Source organism: Phocoena sinus, chromosome 13 (assembly GCF_008692025.1).
Source record: "Phocoena sinus isolate mPhoSin1 chromosome 13, mPhoSin1.pri, whole genome shotgun sequence".
Taxonomy (NCBI): domain Eukaryota; kingdom Metazoa; phylum Chordata; class Mammalia; order Artiodactyla; family Phocoenidae; genus Phocoena; species Phocoena sinus.
In genome coordinates this window covers 38,848,395-38,865,936 of record NC_045775.1, presented here as the reverse complement: position 1 = coordinate 38,865,936, position 17,542 = coordinate 38,848,395, and the positions used below count along the sequence as shown (strand labels likewise).

General features: G+C 53.6%; 1 protein-coding gene across 1 annotated transcript in view; it reads right to left on the bottom strand.

Moving 5' to 3' along the window:
• Positions 1-17,542, bottom strand: part of TTC7A (tetratricopeptide repeat domain 7A) — a 122,031-nt gene that overhangs the window by 59,592 nt on the left and 44,897 nt on the right. The window contains exons 6-8 of the mRNA XM_032652056.1: positions 10,234-10,312; positions 9,280-9,437; positions 8,588-8,651 (exon numbers count right to left, since the gene is read on the bottom strand). Coding sequence (XP_032507947.1) covers positions 8,588-8,651; positions 9,280-9,437; positions 10,234-10,312 — 301 coding nt within the window. The remainder of the gene's footprint in view (positions 1-8,587; positions 8,652-9,279; positions 9,438-10,233; positions 10,313-17,542) is intronic.

The following is a 17,542-nucleotide window of genomic DNA, read 5'->3' as shown; positions in this document are numbered from 1 at the left end:
CGCGGGGTGGGGACCAGGCTGGGGATGCTCTGGGCCCCCCATGTCTCCTACACACAGGCACACACACACACTGAGGGCTGTGCCTGAGCTGAAGCGAAGCTGGGTTCTGGCCAGATGCCCCCACTGGCTGCTCCCAGCATCCTCCCCTCTCCTGCCTCTTCTCCCCTCTGCCAAAGGGGTCTCTTCCCAGCATCCCCCTCCATCTGTAGAAGAGGCTGAACCCCCTTCCAAGAGTTGGGACTCGTCCTCCTCTACTTCCCCACCAAGGACTGCAGATCCAAGAACTTGGCCTTTTTGACAGAATAAAAGGGACCTGCTGACTCTTAAAACCCAGATCCCCACTGGTCAGGTTCAAACAATGCGTCCACAGGTGGTCCTCACAACCTTCTTCCGGGCAGGACTACTATCCCCTCCTCCAGGTCAGGGGCTGAGGCTCCCCTGGGTGATGACTGCAGAGGCAGAAGCTCAACAGCCTTTGGACTGTAGGCTCTGGACGTGTCCTACCGTGCAGGCCTGAAGCGCATTCCCACAGAGGCTTCTGGAAGCCAAAATGCCTTTAAGACCCAAGGATGTGACTCACCCAGGGGGGGCATTTCAGTAAGGCAGGCCAGGGGCCAGGGGTCCTGATGGCTGCCCTTCTAGGTACAATAGGCAAGGGCTGCCCACCGCCCGGACGGGCGTGGACCTGCCCCAGGAAAGGGCGCCAGGGATGCCAGGATATCCCCAGAAAAGCTGAGCACCAGTGCCAGCCTGGTAAACAAGAGCTGACGGTCAGGTGCCAAAGGGTTAAGGGAGAGGAATGGAGAGGGAAAGTGCCAGAGAAATCCCCCTCCTTCCGAGTGATATCCACCCACACAGGCAGCAACAGGAAGAGAGAAGAGATTCTAAGGAGAGCCATGGCAGGAACTACCACAGTGAGAAGCACAAAACTCGCTCTGTGCCTGGCCGTGGACCTCCCCACTCCTCCACCTCCAGCAACGCCCCAGCTCTCGCCGCCCTGGGTGGGCCCCCATCAGGCAGCAGTGGGGGTGGGGTCGGGGGCAGGAGGTCAGGGAATGAGAGGATGGGAGACACAGTCCCTGCACTCAGGGAGGGGCTATGGAAACAGGACGCAGCCGCAGTACACAACGAACACAGTGAGCGGATCTGACCTAAAACTCTGGTGGGAGAGAGAGGTCCTGACGGAAGGCTGCCTGCAGGACATATCCAGGATCAGGGACCCACCCATGCAGACTAGTCTCATGCAGGGGATGGTGAGCAGTGAGCTCTGGTCGGCCTATCCTCCAGGTGCAGCCCCTGCCAGACCCCAACTCCCAACTCGCCCACTTTCTGTGGCTGCCATGAGACGCTGCCCACCTGGCCAGCTTCTCTCCACTAGCTCCCAGGTCCTTCCCTGCAGCTCCCTCTCCTAACCGAGGCCCATCTTTGTTCCGTCTGTCAATGTGGATGCCTTCTGGCTCCTCAAACTCAATTCAAGGATCCCTTCCTTCGGCCACTGTCCCCGACTTATCTCAGCAGGCGAGGCTGCCCCCCCTGCCACATCCTCTCCCAACCCAGGGAACATACCCGGGCCTCTGCACACCCCACTGGCTCATGGGTTCTCGGGGCAGGGACGCATCTCGCTCATCTCGAGCCTCCCAGCCCCAGCACAGGCCTGCACACAGCACTCTCAAGTGACAGTAGAAAGAGAAGGATCTCTGGGCCTGGTGTGGAAACTTCCTCCTGTTGCCCTAGACCTTGACCTTTAAGAGAACAGCGTCTCTGAATGTGTGTGCCTGGTGGGAGGGAGGCATGAATTTCCAGCTCTGGGCAAGCATTTAGGTCAGAAGGACAGGAACAGAAGAGGGGCTCACAGCAGCATCTCCTCTGCCTGGGGACCGCCCCCCAACACACAGACAGTGGGGAAGGCATCTTCTCGGGGGTCCTCAGGACTTGGCACTTGTGCCAAGAGGGAAGCGTGGGTCCCCAAAGGAAAGCCAAAAGCAGAAGTTTGCCGAGTGGTTGCTATGGCTTCGGGGCAGGGCTGCAGTGAAATGCTCCAGTGCTTGCAGGGCAGCTGGGCAGCATGTGTACATAACCATGCAACAGGGTGGGGTGGGGAGAACTGGGGCAGAAAAAAAAGAAGCCTCGGGGGACTGGCAACAGGGTAGGAATTCACGTGCAGCTCAGGGGCCAGAACAGGCCTCAGTGCACAGGGTCTCAGACCCTCTGGGGGCTTCAAGTCCCCACCCAGGGCACCCCAGGTGTCCCATTCCCTCCTCTGCTGCACTCACCTCCCTCCGGCCACACAGTGCTCCCAGCTCCACCAGCAGCCTGCCTTTAACTAGTCCCAGTCACACTCTTTCCCTTCCACCATTTAAATGTCCTCACATGGCAATCCTCCAGATCAGATGCAGTGAGAGACATGAATCGTGCAGAAACTAAATGGTCTTCTCAACACCATACTCCTTACTGGTTTTGGGATAATGGCAGGCTATTCTCCTCTGTTTTCCCCTGCAAAACCCCCAGGTCCCCCGCCTCTGGGGGCGCCCTGCTCTTATTTAATCCATGCATTTAATCCCAGGGAGGGCTCAGCAGCTTTCCCTGAGACAAGCTCCTAGCCTGGACCCTCTGCTGTCCTCCCAGGGGCAGTCTCCCCAGACTAAGGGACGTTCACCCCAGGCCTCCAGCAGGTCAGAAGAGGAAAAGCCAAAGAAACGTGGTCCTCCCCACCCCCCCATCATCCAGTGTGACCCACTTGTGGTCTTTGGACACGTATCCATGAAGCAAATATGGGGCCACAAGGGCATCGCCATTCCCCGAGGTGGGGGCAGCCCACGTGACACCTCAGGCAAGATGGTTCTTGCTCAAACAGCCATCCCTCATGTGTGTGCCATGCATTTTAGGAACTGAATTATCACTGCCATGATCTCACAGTAACCCCACAGAGGGGCAGGATGAAACTGCTGATGCCCCCTTTGCAGGCAGGGAAACTGAGCCCCAGAGGGTGTACTAATGTGTGCAGGGTCTCCAGGAATTAAGGCTGAACCTCTGATAGCCAGTCCAGGATGGCTTCTGCTGCCCTGAGCACCTGCTGTCTTGTGGGCTCCTCTGCTAGCCCTGGTCTCCACCCTCCACTGGCTGCAGGGCCACAGACAGCACTGACCTTCACTTCGCCCAGTCCTGTTTCTCCTTTGATCCTGGACACAAGCAGGGTAGGAGAAGGAAAGGGAACTAACTTGTAGAGCACTTTGTAAGTGGTATCTCGTAATGCTGACAACAACCGTCTCCCGTTCTACTGTCCTATTTTACAGATGAGAAAACTGAGGCCCAGAGAGACCAGGGAGGCTCCTCAAGGCATACAGATAGGGGGTTTAGGACCCAGATTAGAGCCTAGACATTCTGACTTCACCCCTGGCTCTTCCCCTGCCTCCAGGTGCTTCCAAGGAAGTGTCCACTAGCCCCGCCCGTGCCATCAGAGGCCCTCAGATGTCTCTGCTTAGGGAAGCACCAAAGCAAAACACAGGCTGGACTTTCTCGGTCAGGCCTCAGGTGCTGCTTCTCTGCAGAGAACAAGCTCCTTGGACCACGTCAGCCCTGTTCTCAGGGACAACCTCTCTGCTGGCCAAGGACCCAGCCTCAGGGCCCACTGCTCACCTCCCTCAACAATCGCCCCAGAAAGGAGTCTCCTGGTGCCAGTCTGCCTGGCCCCTGCCCCTCCTCCCTGGAGGATGCTGTCCCGTTTGCTCGTGCTGTCACCCCCACCGGCAGACATCATCACCACCGGCTCTCGAGCCGCCAGTCCACAGAGCCAAGGAATAACATGCTCTGTGCCGTGTCCCACCTACACGGCGGCCCCAGCCAGGCCCCCGCCAGCCCACGTTCCTGCGCATCGGGCTCCTACAGCAGAAATCTTCCTGCCAACGAGGGCGCGAGGCTCTCCCACCTCCACTGCTCCGAGGCTTCTGAGCTGGCAGCATTAACAGACCCTTTCCGCTTGCAGCCCTCAGCACAGCAGGGCCTCACGTCAGAGCAAACCGGGCGCCAGAAGCTGGAACTATCTGTGCTCATCTGATGAGACCCGAATGGAATCAAGCCCAAGAAGCATTTTTGTGTTGTTTTGTTTTTTTAACCAAACAGTATATCCTCAAACCAATTTTTCTCCCAACCAGACCTGAATCTAAATGTTTTCTAAAATTAATGACTCAGAACCAGGTAGTCATCAGGATAAAACGAATACATGTTCAACACCCACAATGTACCAGGCAGCTTCGTGCTCATTTTCTTACTTCATCCACCCAATGCCTGCGAGAGAGACCTTATTAGCCCCATTTTACAGAAAACTGAGGATCAGGGAGGTAAGAGACTTGTCCAGGCTGCACAGGTTGTGAACGGCCAATTCAAGATGCAAGTCGCTGGGGGCCTGATGTTGGGCACGGATGGCAGTTAGTTTATTAACCTGCAGGATCCCAGGCCCCAGGGGCTTACCCACCCCCCCACCCTCTCTCAACCCAAGCCTCTGTGTCCTTTCAGCTCCCAAAAGCCTGACACCGGCAGAAGCTTCTCCCCCAGCTGAACGAAACAGGGGCTCGAGGATTCAGTTTGCTCTAACACATATTTTTATGCCTTAGATCAAGATTTGAGAAATGGCAGAGCCCTGTACCTCCTGGTTACCCAACTGAGAAAATCAGGCTGATTTTGACACATGGTTCTTTCAAACACTAGTCAGAAAGAGAAAAACAAATACCGTATGCTAACACATACATATAGAATCTAAAAAAAAAAAATAAAAGTTTTTGAAGAACCTAAGGGCCGGACAGGACTAAAGACACAGATGTAGAGAATGGACTTGAGGACACGGGGAGGGGGAAGGGTAAGCCGGCACAAAGTGAGAGAGTGGCATGGACATATATGCACTACCAAATGTAAAACAGATAGCTAGTGGGAAGCAGCCGCATAGCACAGGGAGATCAGCTCCGTGCTTTGTGACCACCTAGAGGGGTGGGATAGGGAGGGTGGGAGGGAGACGCAAGAGGGAGGGCATATGGGGATGTAGGTATACGTATAGCTGATACACTGTTATACAGCAGAAACTAACACACCATTGTGGAGCAATTATATTCCAATAAAGGTGTTAAAAAACAAACAAACAAGTAGAATATGCATTTGAGGTTCAGCAGACTGAGATAATTCCTTCTGATCTGGGGACCAGGATTTCCTCCGTGCCCCCGGACACATGTTCCACTGGGTAGGAAGACGCCTGGGACGAGCGCTGTGATTTAACTATTCCTCATTCTACCCCCAGTGCTGGGCACAGCTCAGCACACTGTCGCTGCTCAAACAAGACTGGATGGTGGAGAGATGAGTAGGTGGGTGGGTGGATGGGCATTTTTAAGTGTCCTTTTGGTCCTGAAAACTCAAAACTGAGTTCAAAACACAAATCTCCTTTAGCCAGTTATAACTCATGTCCCTTGCGCTTCTGCGAAAGCATCTGTAAGGTTTCTATTTACCTCTTGAAAGACAAGGGCTGCCCGATTCATTCTGATCACACTCAGCCCGAAACAAAAACCATACTTCAGGTACCAACCCCACACCCAGCCCCCACGCAGCCCACTCCACTGAGCTGCAAACCACAAAATAGGGGTGGACGTGCTCAGGAAACCTGCAACACCCTTTCCTGAAGCAGCGAGCTGTGGAGAAGTGGAGAGCCGTGATGAGTACGCCTTCTGGCTGGTTGTGCTGGAATAGCTGTTACTGCCGCATAAAGAATTCTGCAGGGATTAGGAGAACCCAAGGAGCAGCCAAGGCAGCTGCTGCTTCTAGAGGTTTCTCCCTATCATCTGGAGCCAAACCCAGCCAGCATTAAAGGGAGATGAGGAAAACCCTGCTGGCACATGGAGGCTGGGCTGAGCCTCAGGGGTCAGCTGAAGGGTCAGAGCAGGAGCCTGGCGCCCACATCTGATGGAGAATGTGACCTGCAGGAAAGGAGGGGGTAAAATAAGGGCAAGTGAGAAGTCAGAGGCGGTCTGGTCACTCTGAGAAACCATGCGGAGCCACGGTGGCCAGATCCGGATCCCAGGTGGAAAGCCCTCAACAGATGAGACACCAAAGCTACGTCCATCGCCAACGTCCTCCCCCAAATACCTGAAGCTTCTAGATGTGTGACAGGCTGGGTGTGAGCAGGAGGAAACCAACCAGCCAGGCCTGGAAGACTGCCTCGTCCCAGCTACGGCACACTCGGCGTCTGAGCACTTCTGCTGCTCTGCAGGCCACAGGGAAGTCCCACGGCACCCGCCTGGCCAGCCGACCTGGATCCCCCGAGTCGCCGGTGGAGGCCAGCCGGCCACATACCCTCTTGAAAGAGCTGCTTAGAGGGAAACCACCTTGGCTCCAAGTATGGGTCACCTTTTAGTAAAAGGCCATTCTCTACTTTGAGATATACGGGCAGCTTGAGGGTTTGGGGGGAATCACTTTAATGGAAAGGCATCTCAGCTCTGGTTCTGGGCACCCGGATCAAGCAATGGCCACAGAAAATACTTAGGGAGACAGAGCCCAGCTTCTATCCCTGCCAGGGATCAAAATGCTGACCATTCTCACACAGGCAGCCAAGGCCTTCCTTGTTTACAAAGCCCTCCCCAAGCTCTGTCGCACTTGATCCTCAAAGTTACCCCCTTGAGCCTTTGACAGATGAGAAAACCAAGACTTAGAGCAGTCAGTGAATCACAGACGTGACTTGAATCATGGCTGCAAGGATTATTAGTATGTAACCTTGACCAAGACATGTACCTGTCCTGGACCTTACTTTTCTCACCTGTGAGATGGGAACATATTAGTATTAGACTGAATCACATGAAACCGTTATTTTTCAAACTGCTCGACACAATGCCTACCTAGATGAGATAATCAGCTTGGAATCTGGCAGAGGAAGGACCTAAGAAACGTTCCCATTTTCACCTTTTTACTTCCCACCTGCGGACAACACTGTAACCCTCAGCATAGGAAAGTGACAATAATGCCCTGTGTTTCCCGAGACAGGTGAGTTCTGGGCAGTCACACCTGATGGTGTAGGTGCTGAGATGGCTGAGGTGTGTGAAGGGGGCAGGGAGAGGATACTAGTCTATGGCTGAGGTTCCATAATTAAAAAATGGGGCTCAGTCTGTGAGAAGTACACTGTTCTCCCATGACGATCAGACCTGGCACTTGGTACCGTTACCTCCACATTGGGCTAACCAGCTAGATGTCCCCACCCAGCAGCAACCACCTAACCTCCACACAAGCACGCACCGTGCAAACCTTTCAGGACCATGTCCCGGCCAGTTTGTCCTCGGGATCCAAATATCCATGCCCCTTCCCCGGCACTCTTGGATCCGAGTGGACCCCGCCTGGCTGGGGAAGGACACACTCTCACCCCCGAGTCCAGTGTCCCTCTTCCTGTCTACTTGCTGAGGGACCTGCTCAGCCAGAGGCGACCCACTGACTGGCGTTCTCTAAACAGACCCTGGTATCACACAGTCCCAGGTTTCCAAAGGGACATTTGTTTTTTGCTATTTGGGGACCCAGTTTCTTAAACTCCACTTTCACACACTGCTCTCAGATGCGTCATCTTAAAAAACCTAGTTCTCGACCCGGGGGTCCCCAGCTCATAAGCTCTGAGGGGCCCCTCAGTCAGAGGACAACTGGCTTTGATGCTCTTGCCCACCCTTCCTTCAGCCCCCTTGGACCACCCATCCTTCATCTCATCACCTCCCGGATGACCCAACACACTTCTCCCCGACGCTGAGCCTCCACGGCACGTGTGTGTGTGCGTGCGCACACGTGTGTTTGCCCGGGGCAGGAGAAGCGGGTCTTGTGAAAAAACTCTAGAGAGCATTTCACGTGTGCTCTATCCGGCACACCTTACCCCCTCCGCCTTATTTTTCCACAGCACTTAGACATCGCAACCCTGGGTAGTTGCGTAGTTAATTCATTTATTGCCCACCTCCCTCACTAGAATGTAAGCTCCATGAGGGCAGGGAGTTTTCTCCGTTTTGTTTGCTGCTGCTTCTCTGGAGTCTAGAACAGGGCCTGGCACAAAGTGGATGACACTCTGTATTAGGAGTGGCATGAATGAGTGAATCCCTTGTACAGGCACCTCACCTCTGTGAGTTACTATCACCTTAGCGGTGGGAGCTGAGGCTCACAGAGCTTAGGTGATCTGCCCAGGGCCCTCAGCTACTGAGTGGCAGGGCCGGAACCTGAATCCAGGCCTCCTGCCGTGAAAGTATGCGTTCCTTCCACTCCCTTCCATCATCACCGACCCACCCAGCACAGAACTGTTCACGCAACCTTCTGTTGACTTGCTGATGACACCTTTTGTAATTCCAGAAGCAGGAGGTGGGAATTTGTTAGCTCCCCCAGTCCCTACTCATTTAGGGGTAGGACCCAGGCCCCCGAAAGCGGCCTTGTACTCCACACCTAAATCTCGTGAGGGAGCTGCACCCCCTGAGGGGGGAACAGATCCAAGAGGCCTGCTTCAGGGACATCCCTGGGGGCTGAGCTCGGCCAGGACCTGGTGGGCTGTGCCCGAGCCCCACAGCTTTACTCCATGGGCCAGAGGCCTCGAGCTTACCATGGATTCGCTGACGAGCAGCAGCAGCAGGGCTTCCTCGATGTTATCCTTCGGGCAGTAGAGGCTGGAAGACACAAATGGCAGCCTGGGCTGCAGCACGGCCCTCCGGAGCAGCACGGCTGGCCTGCCACGCTGGCCCTTCTGCCCCGGAGTCAGCACCCGCCCCGGTAAGGTGACCTTCTCCTGCATAATTCACAGGCACTGGATCCCACCTGCAGCTCTTTATCATGCCCCAGAGCCATGGATCTGAAAGCCTACGGTGGGCGAGGGCTGGAAACACTGCAATGCTCTTGAGGGGGATGCCCCTTCCAGCCCCCAGCACTGCATGAAGTGGCTGGGGCCAGCAGCAGACAAGAGCGAGAAAGAAGCTCACAGACCCCACCTTCGATTACTGGCACAAACACGACAGACGGTGCATTAAGACCATTAGGAAGGCAGGTACCCCCCTTCCCCCGCCCGCCAGATAATTTGTTTGGCCTTTGGGTGCCTTAGAGGATGCCCCCTCGACCCCCCACCCCAAGACCTGCCTTCTCTAGTCTATTTGGCTCCGCTGCTTCTTAAGAGCCTGCCTGGCAGGGAGCTGGGCGGCGGCTGCAGGAGAGCATGGGGCAGAGAGAGGGGCCACCAGTGGGGACCGAACCCTGGGGACGGTGGCCTGAGCCTGGGGTGGTCCCCGGAGCAGACAGGCTTACTTGTCTCCTTCGTAGAGTTGAGGTTTCCGCAGGGCCTGTGTGATGAAGGAATTCTCCTCCTTGCTCATGAACTCGGGCAGTGGGTGGGACAGGGGGCTCCAGTAGCATTCCTCGCTCAGGGAGTGCAGCAGGACCCCTGCCAGGTGCTTGGCTGCCATCTGGCAGAGAGGGAGGAACTCAGATGCAGGCAGGTGCTGGCTCTGCCCGGCCGCGGCCTGCCCGTGCCCTCCACCCACCGTCCAGCCAAACCTGCCTGCTTGCAAATCACTGCCCCTCCAGGAGGTCTACCACTGTGCCCCAAGGAGCCCCCTTGCTTCTCTGTATCTCCAGCACTGAGCCGCCCCACCCCGTCTGTTGGCCTGTGACGGCTCCGACTTCATCTTTTGTCCTCTCTCTTCTCCTAGACAAGAGGTACATTTCCTCCTCCTCCCGGCCCCACGGAGCCCAGCACGGCTCAGAGTATTCATAGCCCTTGCAAAGCATAAAGCCCTCAGCGCAAGCAGCTCTCTCCACCAGATACCTTTCTGATATTTGAGAAAAGTCTAGAGTGAGAAGCAGCTGTGGCTCTGATTAGGGGTAGAAGCCTAAGAAGGTAGGCCTGAATTGGGGCAGGAAAGCAAGCCAAGGTTATTTATTAAGATCATAAACAAATCCCTAAGAATTAGCACACCATCTTGCTAGGAAGGGATGACAGGAGGTTTTAGCATTGATCTAACATGAGGGGCTATGTGCAGTGCTACGACGAGAAGGATGCTGAGGGTGTGTCCCAGGCTTGGAGGAAAAGAATGCTGAGATTGACTAGCAATGTCTGCCATGAGCATGACAGGGAGAGGAGAAGCACATACTCCCCTGATTCAGAGGCTGCCTGCTAGGATTTCTGCTGCCTCCCACTGAAATCAACTCCTGAATAAACCAGCCACAGCCAGCACCCAGCCCTGGGGCCTCCTCCATTACCACTTTGAAGTTCTGAGTTGCTTTGGTCTCCACAGTGCGTAGGACCTCCCGGAGTTCTCTCATGCCTTTCACGATGTTCCTAGCAGGAAGACAGTAGAAGCGGGGTCATTACCAGCCTAGTTCCCACACAGACATCCTCATCAAACCTGCAGACACTAGGAGGAGCCTGCCCATTTGAGTGTTATTTGAAAACATCCAATAATTGGTGTGAAAGGTCAGAATTGTAACACCAGGATCCTAGAGGCCCAGGACAACAGTGATCAAAGAATAGAAAGGATCCTTCTCCACCATAGCTCTCTAGAAACCCAGGCCTCCAGTTTACCACCAGAAAGAGACCAGGATCGAGTATTTCAAACAAGATGTTATCTTGGCCCAAGTGCTTTGGGCTGGTGCCAGACTTTCTGACTTCAGTCAACCTCAAATCCTCCATTTTCGGGCTTCCCTGGTGGCTCAGTGGTTAATAATCTGCCTGCCAATGCAGGGGACACGGGTTCAAGCCCTGGTCAGGGAAGTTCCCACACGCCACGGAGCAACGAAGCCCGTGCACCACAACTACTGAGCCTGCACTCTAGAGCCCGCGAACCACAACTACGGACACCCGCGTGCCTAGAGTCCATGCTCCGCAACAAGTGAAGCTACCGCAATGAGAAGCCCACGCACCGCAACGAAGAGCAGCCCCTGCTCGCCGCAACTGGAGAAAGCATGCATGCAGCAAGGTAGAGCCAACCCAGCCAAATATAAATAAATAAATAAATTTAAAAAATCATATTTAAAAAGCTATTAATGAGGCTAAAAAAAAATTCTCCACCTTCATCTGCCCCATCCGGTCTACACTGGAATCCATCCTCACCTCTCAATCCCTACCACCAGGGCCCTAGACTGGCCTGCATCACCTGGGGCCTAGATGACAGTGACAGCGGTCTCACCCCCTCCAGTCAGCCCTCTGTGCCTTAAAGTCATTTGCAAGCTTTTTAAAGTGTGATGCATAGTAAGAAATACACCTGACATTGCAACCCTGTATATATGCACACACTGCTTACATAAAACTGAAGTGAAGTTTCCTGATATATTACCTATCTCGACTATGTACAGTGTAAGCCACTCTGATATTTTCTCTTTTACGTCTCCCACTGCTTCCCCATTTTAAAAATGCTGGCGGCAGCCCACTAAACAATCTTGCAACCCACTGATGGGTGTGGCCTGAGTTTGAAAAACAACTCCCGCTGCCCCTTGAGGGCTCTACCTGACATGCAAAAGTCATCTTGTTCCTTCCCATGTTGGCCTTTCGTCGGTGCCCCCAGGCTTACAGAATTCAATCTAGGCCCTCAGTACGGTGTCCCAGGGCTGTCGGGTCTGCCCCTTGCCTCTCTCTCATCTCATCTCCCACCACTCAAGTCCCTTCTGAACAACCGTCCACAGTTCCCTATGTCAGGTCTTGGAACAGGCATCCCCCACTGCCTTAAAGAGCCCTTCCCCTACTCACCCTCAAAAAAATCTGTGTTTTTACACATCACTTTCCAACATTGCAGCCTTCCCTGGGCCCCTCCCCACACCCACCCCTCCTGACTGCATAGCTTTCGCCCCGTGTTAAGTCCTCTTTTGAAGCAAGCATGGCATTGCAGTCATTTTCCATTTACAGGCTGACCACTTTCCCACTGTGCACCCCCTGAGGGCAGTCTTGCTCCTGAAGCTCAGCCCGGACATGTGTGCTCAGCAAATGTCTGAGAACTGCCGTCCTCACCTGTTCCCGGGGGTTCCCTAGATCAATAGCTCGCAAGGGAAAGCAGAGGCTCCCAGGCCAGCAAATTTAGAAATGAAAGATCACAGAGGGTGAAAAGTCAAAGGTGGCAGCCGGGAAAGTCACGTGAGCCCCTCCGGCAGCTTTCATGAATGAAATAGATTCCTGGGGGCTCTGGAGCTTGGAGGCATAAAAGGACAGGAGATCAATTCCTTGCCTTCTGGGAACCTCTGGTTTCATACAAGCAAGCCCCAAATGTGCAAACAACCAACACTATGAACTCAGACTCCTGTTTGTAAGGCTGAGAATGGAGACAAAGACCTGGGGAATAGAGTCAGAGTCACAACGATATTCCCTAGCCTGCCTAGAGCTTCTGAAGAACCAGGAGGGGCAATCAGCACAGGGCTCCACAGGGTCCTTAGAGATGGTTCATGCCTGGGCACTGCTACTGAGGACAGAGCTCACCTCTGTGGGCTATGCACGGCCCTCTCCTCTATAAAATCAGGTCTTCAGTTGCAATCAGCATCCCCCCGACTTCTGTCATCTGCATACCACATCTACAATTTTTGCTACTAGCTGTACACCATCAGTGTCATTATTTTGCATAATACTTTTCTTTATATCTTTTATCTTTTTACTTCAGTAAATATCTCACCTTAATCAAGCATACCTGAAATCGTGGACTTGGTATACTAGTTGCTTTGTTTCAGGGTCCTCCCCAATACACACTCAATTTAGGAATGAGAACTGCAGTTTTAACAGGATCTTGTGCCTCCAAAGTTGTATATTTTTACTCTTTTCAAATCTATACGGGACTCTGACATCTAAATAAGCTCCCAGGAATTCTTTAGCAAAGCAAATAATCACCTTTAGGCATCTTTGGGGGTAAATCCCACTTTTTATTGAATGCAGGTAAAGAGAAAGACCAACATAGGTTCCAGTGGCCGGGGCTAGACAGGGAGAGATCTGGGCTCCTGGCTGGTGCCGACCTGTTCTGAAATGTCGGCAATGTCCCTCCGCCTCAGCTCAGCCCTCTGGGAAATGGGAAACTAGATGGGTTCCTCCCACCAGCTTGAGTAATCCTGTCCTGGGCATAAACTTTCAGTGCCAGGTAGAGCTGGGGCTTTTCTGAGCCCCACGAGAGGCCAGCTTGAAAGATCTTTTTGTTCTGGTCTCTCACACTGACCTTTCTGAGCAAAGCTGCCACTTTTAACAATATCCAAACAGGGCCTCAAACAAACCCTGGCTCAGAATCAGGCTGCATGTGGAGAAGCCAGGAGGTCATGGATTCCAACTCAAGTAAACCCTGGCTGGCCAGGAGCAGAGAAAGAGGATACGTGCATGCAGGGATGGGTCAAGGCAAACAGCTCATCTTAGGGGGGCCTCCAGGGGAGCCATGCAAGGAGGCGGCAAGCTCCCCCAGGCCCCTGGTCAGCAGTAGGCAGCGGGGCAGATTTTTCCAAAGCACTTCATCTTATCCAGTCTTTGCAACTTCTAATGAGGTTGGTGAGGGAAGCTTCACATTCCCGGGTACTAGCACAATGCTTAGAACATAGAAGGCCCTCAACAAATCACCGTGGGAACTTCCCTGGTGGCGCAGTGGTTAAGACTCCACCTGCCAATGCAGGGGACGTGGGTTCAAGCCCTGGTCCGGGAAGATCCCACATGCCGCAGAGCAACTAAGCCCATGTGCCACAACTACTGAGCCTGCGCTCTAGAGCCCGTGAGCCAAAACTACTGAGCCCATGTGCCACAACTACTGAAGCCCACGTGCCTAGAGCCCGTGCTCCGCAACAAGAGAAGCCACCGCAATGAGAAGCCTGTGCACCGCAACGAAGAGTAGCCCCCCTCTCAGCACAACTAGAAAAACCTCACGCACAGCAACAAAGACCCAAAACAGCCAAAAATAAATTAATTAATTAAAAAGAGAAGTCATTGTGGAATAAATAAATCCTCATTTTCCAATCACAAAATTAAAGCCTGGAAGATGCCTGCCTTTTCAGGCCATCAATCACCCAAGGGGAGAGGTGGGTTCACTGCAGGTACCAAGGGGTTCAGATTTCACTCCCTTTTAACTAACAAGACCCTTGAGAAAGACAATGAATGGCACAGTTACACTTTCCTTTCCTGCCTATTTGAACTCCAGGACTCCCTCAACTAAGTCTCTACAAAGTGCCTACTGTATACCAAGGGCCTGGATACTGTACACCAAGTGTCCTGTTCTCAACAGGCATCCAACTAATGCAGAGAGAAAGCATTAAGAGACCGAAGAGCTTATTCACAGCCCTGCACATAACGAGCTCGCGGTCTGTGACATTAGACACGCTCATGGCTTACTCAAGAGCTTAGCAAAATATTCTGCATACAGTAGGTGCTCAACAAATTTGGGGTGGGGATTTTGTTGGATTTGAAACAGAGAATGAGAAAATGTATGGAATTTTTCACTGAATGGAACCTAAACAGGCTCTGGTACGTACGACACTGGCCAGAAGTCCCCGTTTCAGGGCTGGCATTGCTAATTGTGTATGAGAGGTTTCCGGTCAAAGACCCAGAAATGCTCAGCCAGTTGGCACATCCCAACAGCTAGAGGGTTGAATCAGGAGACAAGGTCAGGTGAAGTTCAAATGGTTATGAAGCTATTCCTTCTTGCCACAGACTCACATTATCAGTTTCAAATGTGAAACGGATAGCTCCGTCTTCACCCCCAGCCCCAGAAAAAGGCTGTGACACTTCCTTTGCAGGACACTGAAGACATCCAGGCAAGGGGAGCTTTCTAGTGAGGTGGGGTATGGGCGGTGGGTGCTGACAATAAATAAAGGCTGTGCATTAAGAGACGCTAGAAGGATGTGCTCTCTCCGATGGGCCTCAGAGGTCTCCCTGTGCCCAAAGAGGTCTCTTCTGTGACCACCAGGAGGCTCTCCTGGGCTTCACTGTTGGGTGATTCTGGCCCCTGAATGCCCCTGAGAGCCTTCTGTCTCGTGCCCTCCCCCAGCACTGCAGATACTGGGTGGTTGCTAAGAATACAAAATTACTACTGACTGAACACACCCCTTACAGGGTCATACCCAACAGCAGGTTTTCTAAGGTGCCTACATACACACACACACGCGCGCACACACACACACACACACACACACACACACACACACACACACACAAACACAGCAGAAAGGGAGAGTGTCTTCATAAGGCCGCACAACCTGCCAAGTCCTGGGCAACTCCCTCAGAAAACACTCTCTTCTCTATTGTTTTGTTTTGGTACAATGAGCATATATTGCTTTAGTGATTAAAAAAAATTTTTTTAAGAGCACGCACAAAACATGCAGCCCACCTGGTTCAACACACATGGCCCAAGCTCACTCTCAGCCCTGAGCCGAGAATGGGCTCTGTAGGTCGAGGGAGAAGAGAAAGAAACCACCCAAAGAGAAACGGCCTCTTGCCTGCTGTGGGGGAAGGAGCCAAGTTGGCTCACGTTCTTTTTTTTATTTATTTTTGGCTGCGTTGGGTCTTCGTTGCTGTGCGCGGGATTTCTCTAGTTGTGGCACGCGGGCTTCTCATCGCGGCGGCTTCTCTTGCTGCAGAGCACGGGCTCTAGGCATGTGGGCTTCAGTAGTTGCAGCACATGGGCTCAGTAGTTGTGGCTCGCAGGCTCTAGAGCGCAGGCTCAGTAGTCGTGGCCCACGGGCTTAGTTGCTGCGCGGCATGTGGGATCTTCCCGGACCAGGGCTCGAACCCGTGTCCCCTGCATTGGCAGGCGGATTCTTAACCACTGCGCTACCAGGGAAGCCCCGGCTCACATTCTTTTCTTGGGAGATACTCAAGAGACCCGGTCCTAGTGAGGTCAGGGTCATCAACAGATTCCCTGGCATTGCACCACCCCCAGGTGTCCCCTGCTGCCTCACCCCTGGGCTGCTTCGTGCAAAGGAGAACCAAGCCTCCCCCACGGCCAAGACCCTGGGCCCAGTAGCCATCAACCCCCCAGCCCAACAGAAAGCTGCCTCCTGGCAGAATCATCCGCAGAACTGCCCGGGGCGAGGCTCCAACCAGAGTCCACGGCTGCCCTCTGGTGGCAATGAGGGGAAGTGGACCCCAGGTAGGGGCCTCCCAGCTCCTGACTTTCAGGCCAGCACTTTCAATCCCAGGTCAATTAGGAAGAGCAAGGGGCAGGAGTCAGCTGGGGGAATTAACTCCTGGATCAACAGGGCAAGGCCCTTGGGAAAAATGAATGTCCCTCGGACACTGAATGAGTAAGTGGGCAGCATAAGGGAGGTCCAGGCCTCACCGAAGCTCAGAATTAAAGGAGAAGCACTGTCTGGAGGCCAAGAAAACATCACCCACATTACACAGTGGAGAACACCACACCCTTTAAATTATGTCAAATCCTCAACTGGAGGGACAAGTTGGACCCTGGGAAGAGCACTGCTTGTGGCCATCTGGCCCCTGGGGCTGAGCACCCCATTCTCAGCAAGGGCTCCTCTGGGCCCTCTGGAACCTGGGTCCACCCCACGCCCACATGGGAATGAGCTCAGGCTCTCAGGTTATAGCCCAGAATCTGTGAAGCAGATCCCACCACCTCTTCCTGTTCTTCAGGCCCTAAGGAACCTCTTCTGACACCCAGCAGCGCCTGAGCCCCGGGGGCTCCATTCCACCTGGCCCCTGAGGATGAAATGTCTCTTTAGAGTCCACCCTGTCCCAGGCAGCACTCGCACTTCTCTGCTTTCTTTTCCTCTAGTACAGAGCACTGCCCATCGTCAACACTTGGATCCCACACTGTCATTTCCCCACTGGGACGTGAGCTCCGTGAAGTGGGTCCTCATCCTGCCCTGGGCAGGGGGCCTGACACTCCGTGGGCCCTCGGAGGCCAGCTGGAAAATGAGTTGCTGGGCTTTTCCACCTTAGCGCCATCCCCCGTACTGGGCTGTGACCTCTCTGAACACAGGGAAGGGTTTCTGCCCAACGCTTCCCAAACACCGCAAGAGCCCAGGCAAGTGCGGGTGAGTTTAACCTGCAGGAAATGGCTCTGGAGCCCTTTAAAAGACTCTCCAGAGCGGCCCTGGAGAAGGTGACCCAATATCAGGCGTCTGCATCCCAATCTCCCCCTGACTTCCTGCCTCTCACACCTTGGGCTAAGACAGTGGTTCTCAAGTGGGGGCACTTTTGCCCCCTACCCCCAGCCCAGGCCACTTTTCAGTGTCTGGAGACATTTCTGGTTGTCACACTCGCGGGGTGGGGTGTTCTACTGGCATCTGTTGGGTGGAGGCCAGGGAGGCTGCTAAAACCTACAGTGTACAGGACAGGCTCCCACAACAAAGGAGATCTGGCTCAAAACATCAACAGTGCTGAGGCTGAAAAACCCTGGGCTAAGCTGACTTTTTTTTTTTTTAACTTCCTAATAATGACAAATGTATAAGAAAAATACTGGAACCGGTGATTCACCCAGGAAGATGTAACTTTGACCTGAAGACCATGATACATAATTACAGGAGCTCACTGATGCAGACCTACTGTGGGTGGGTGGTATCCTGGGCCCGGGACTATGTAATGAGCGTGGCCTCAGGCTGTGGGGTTGGG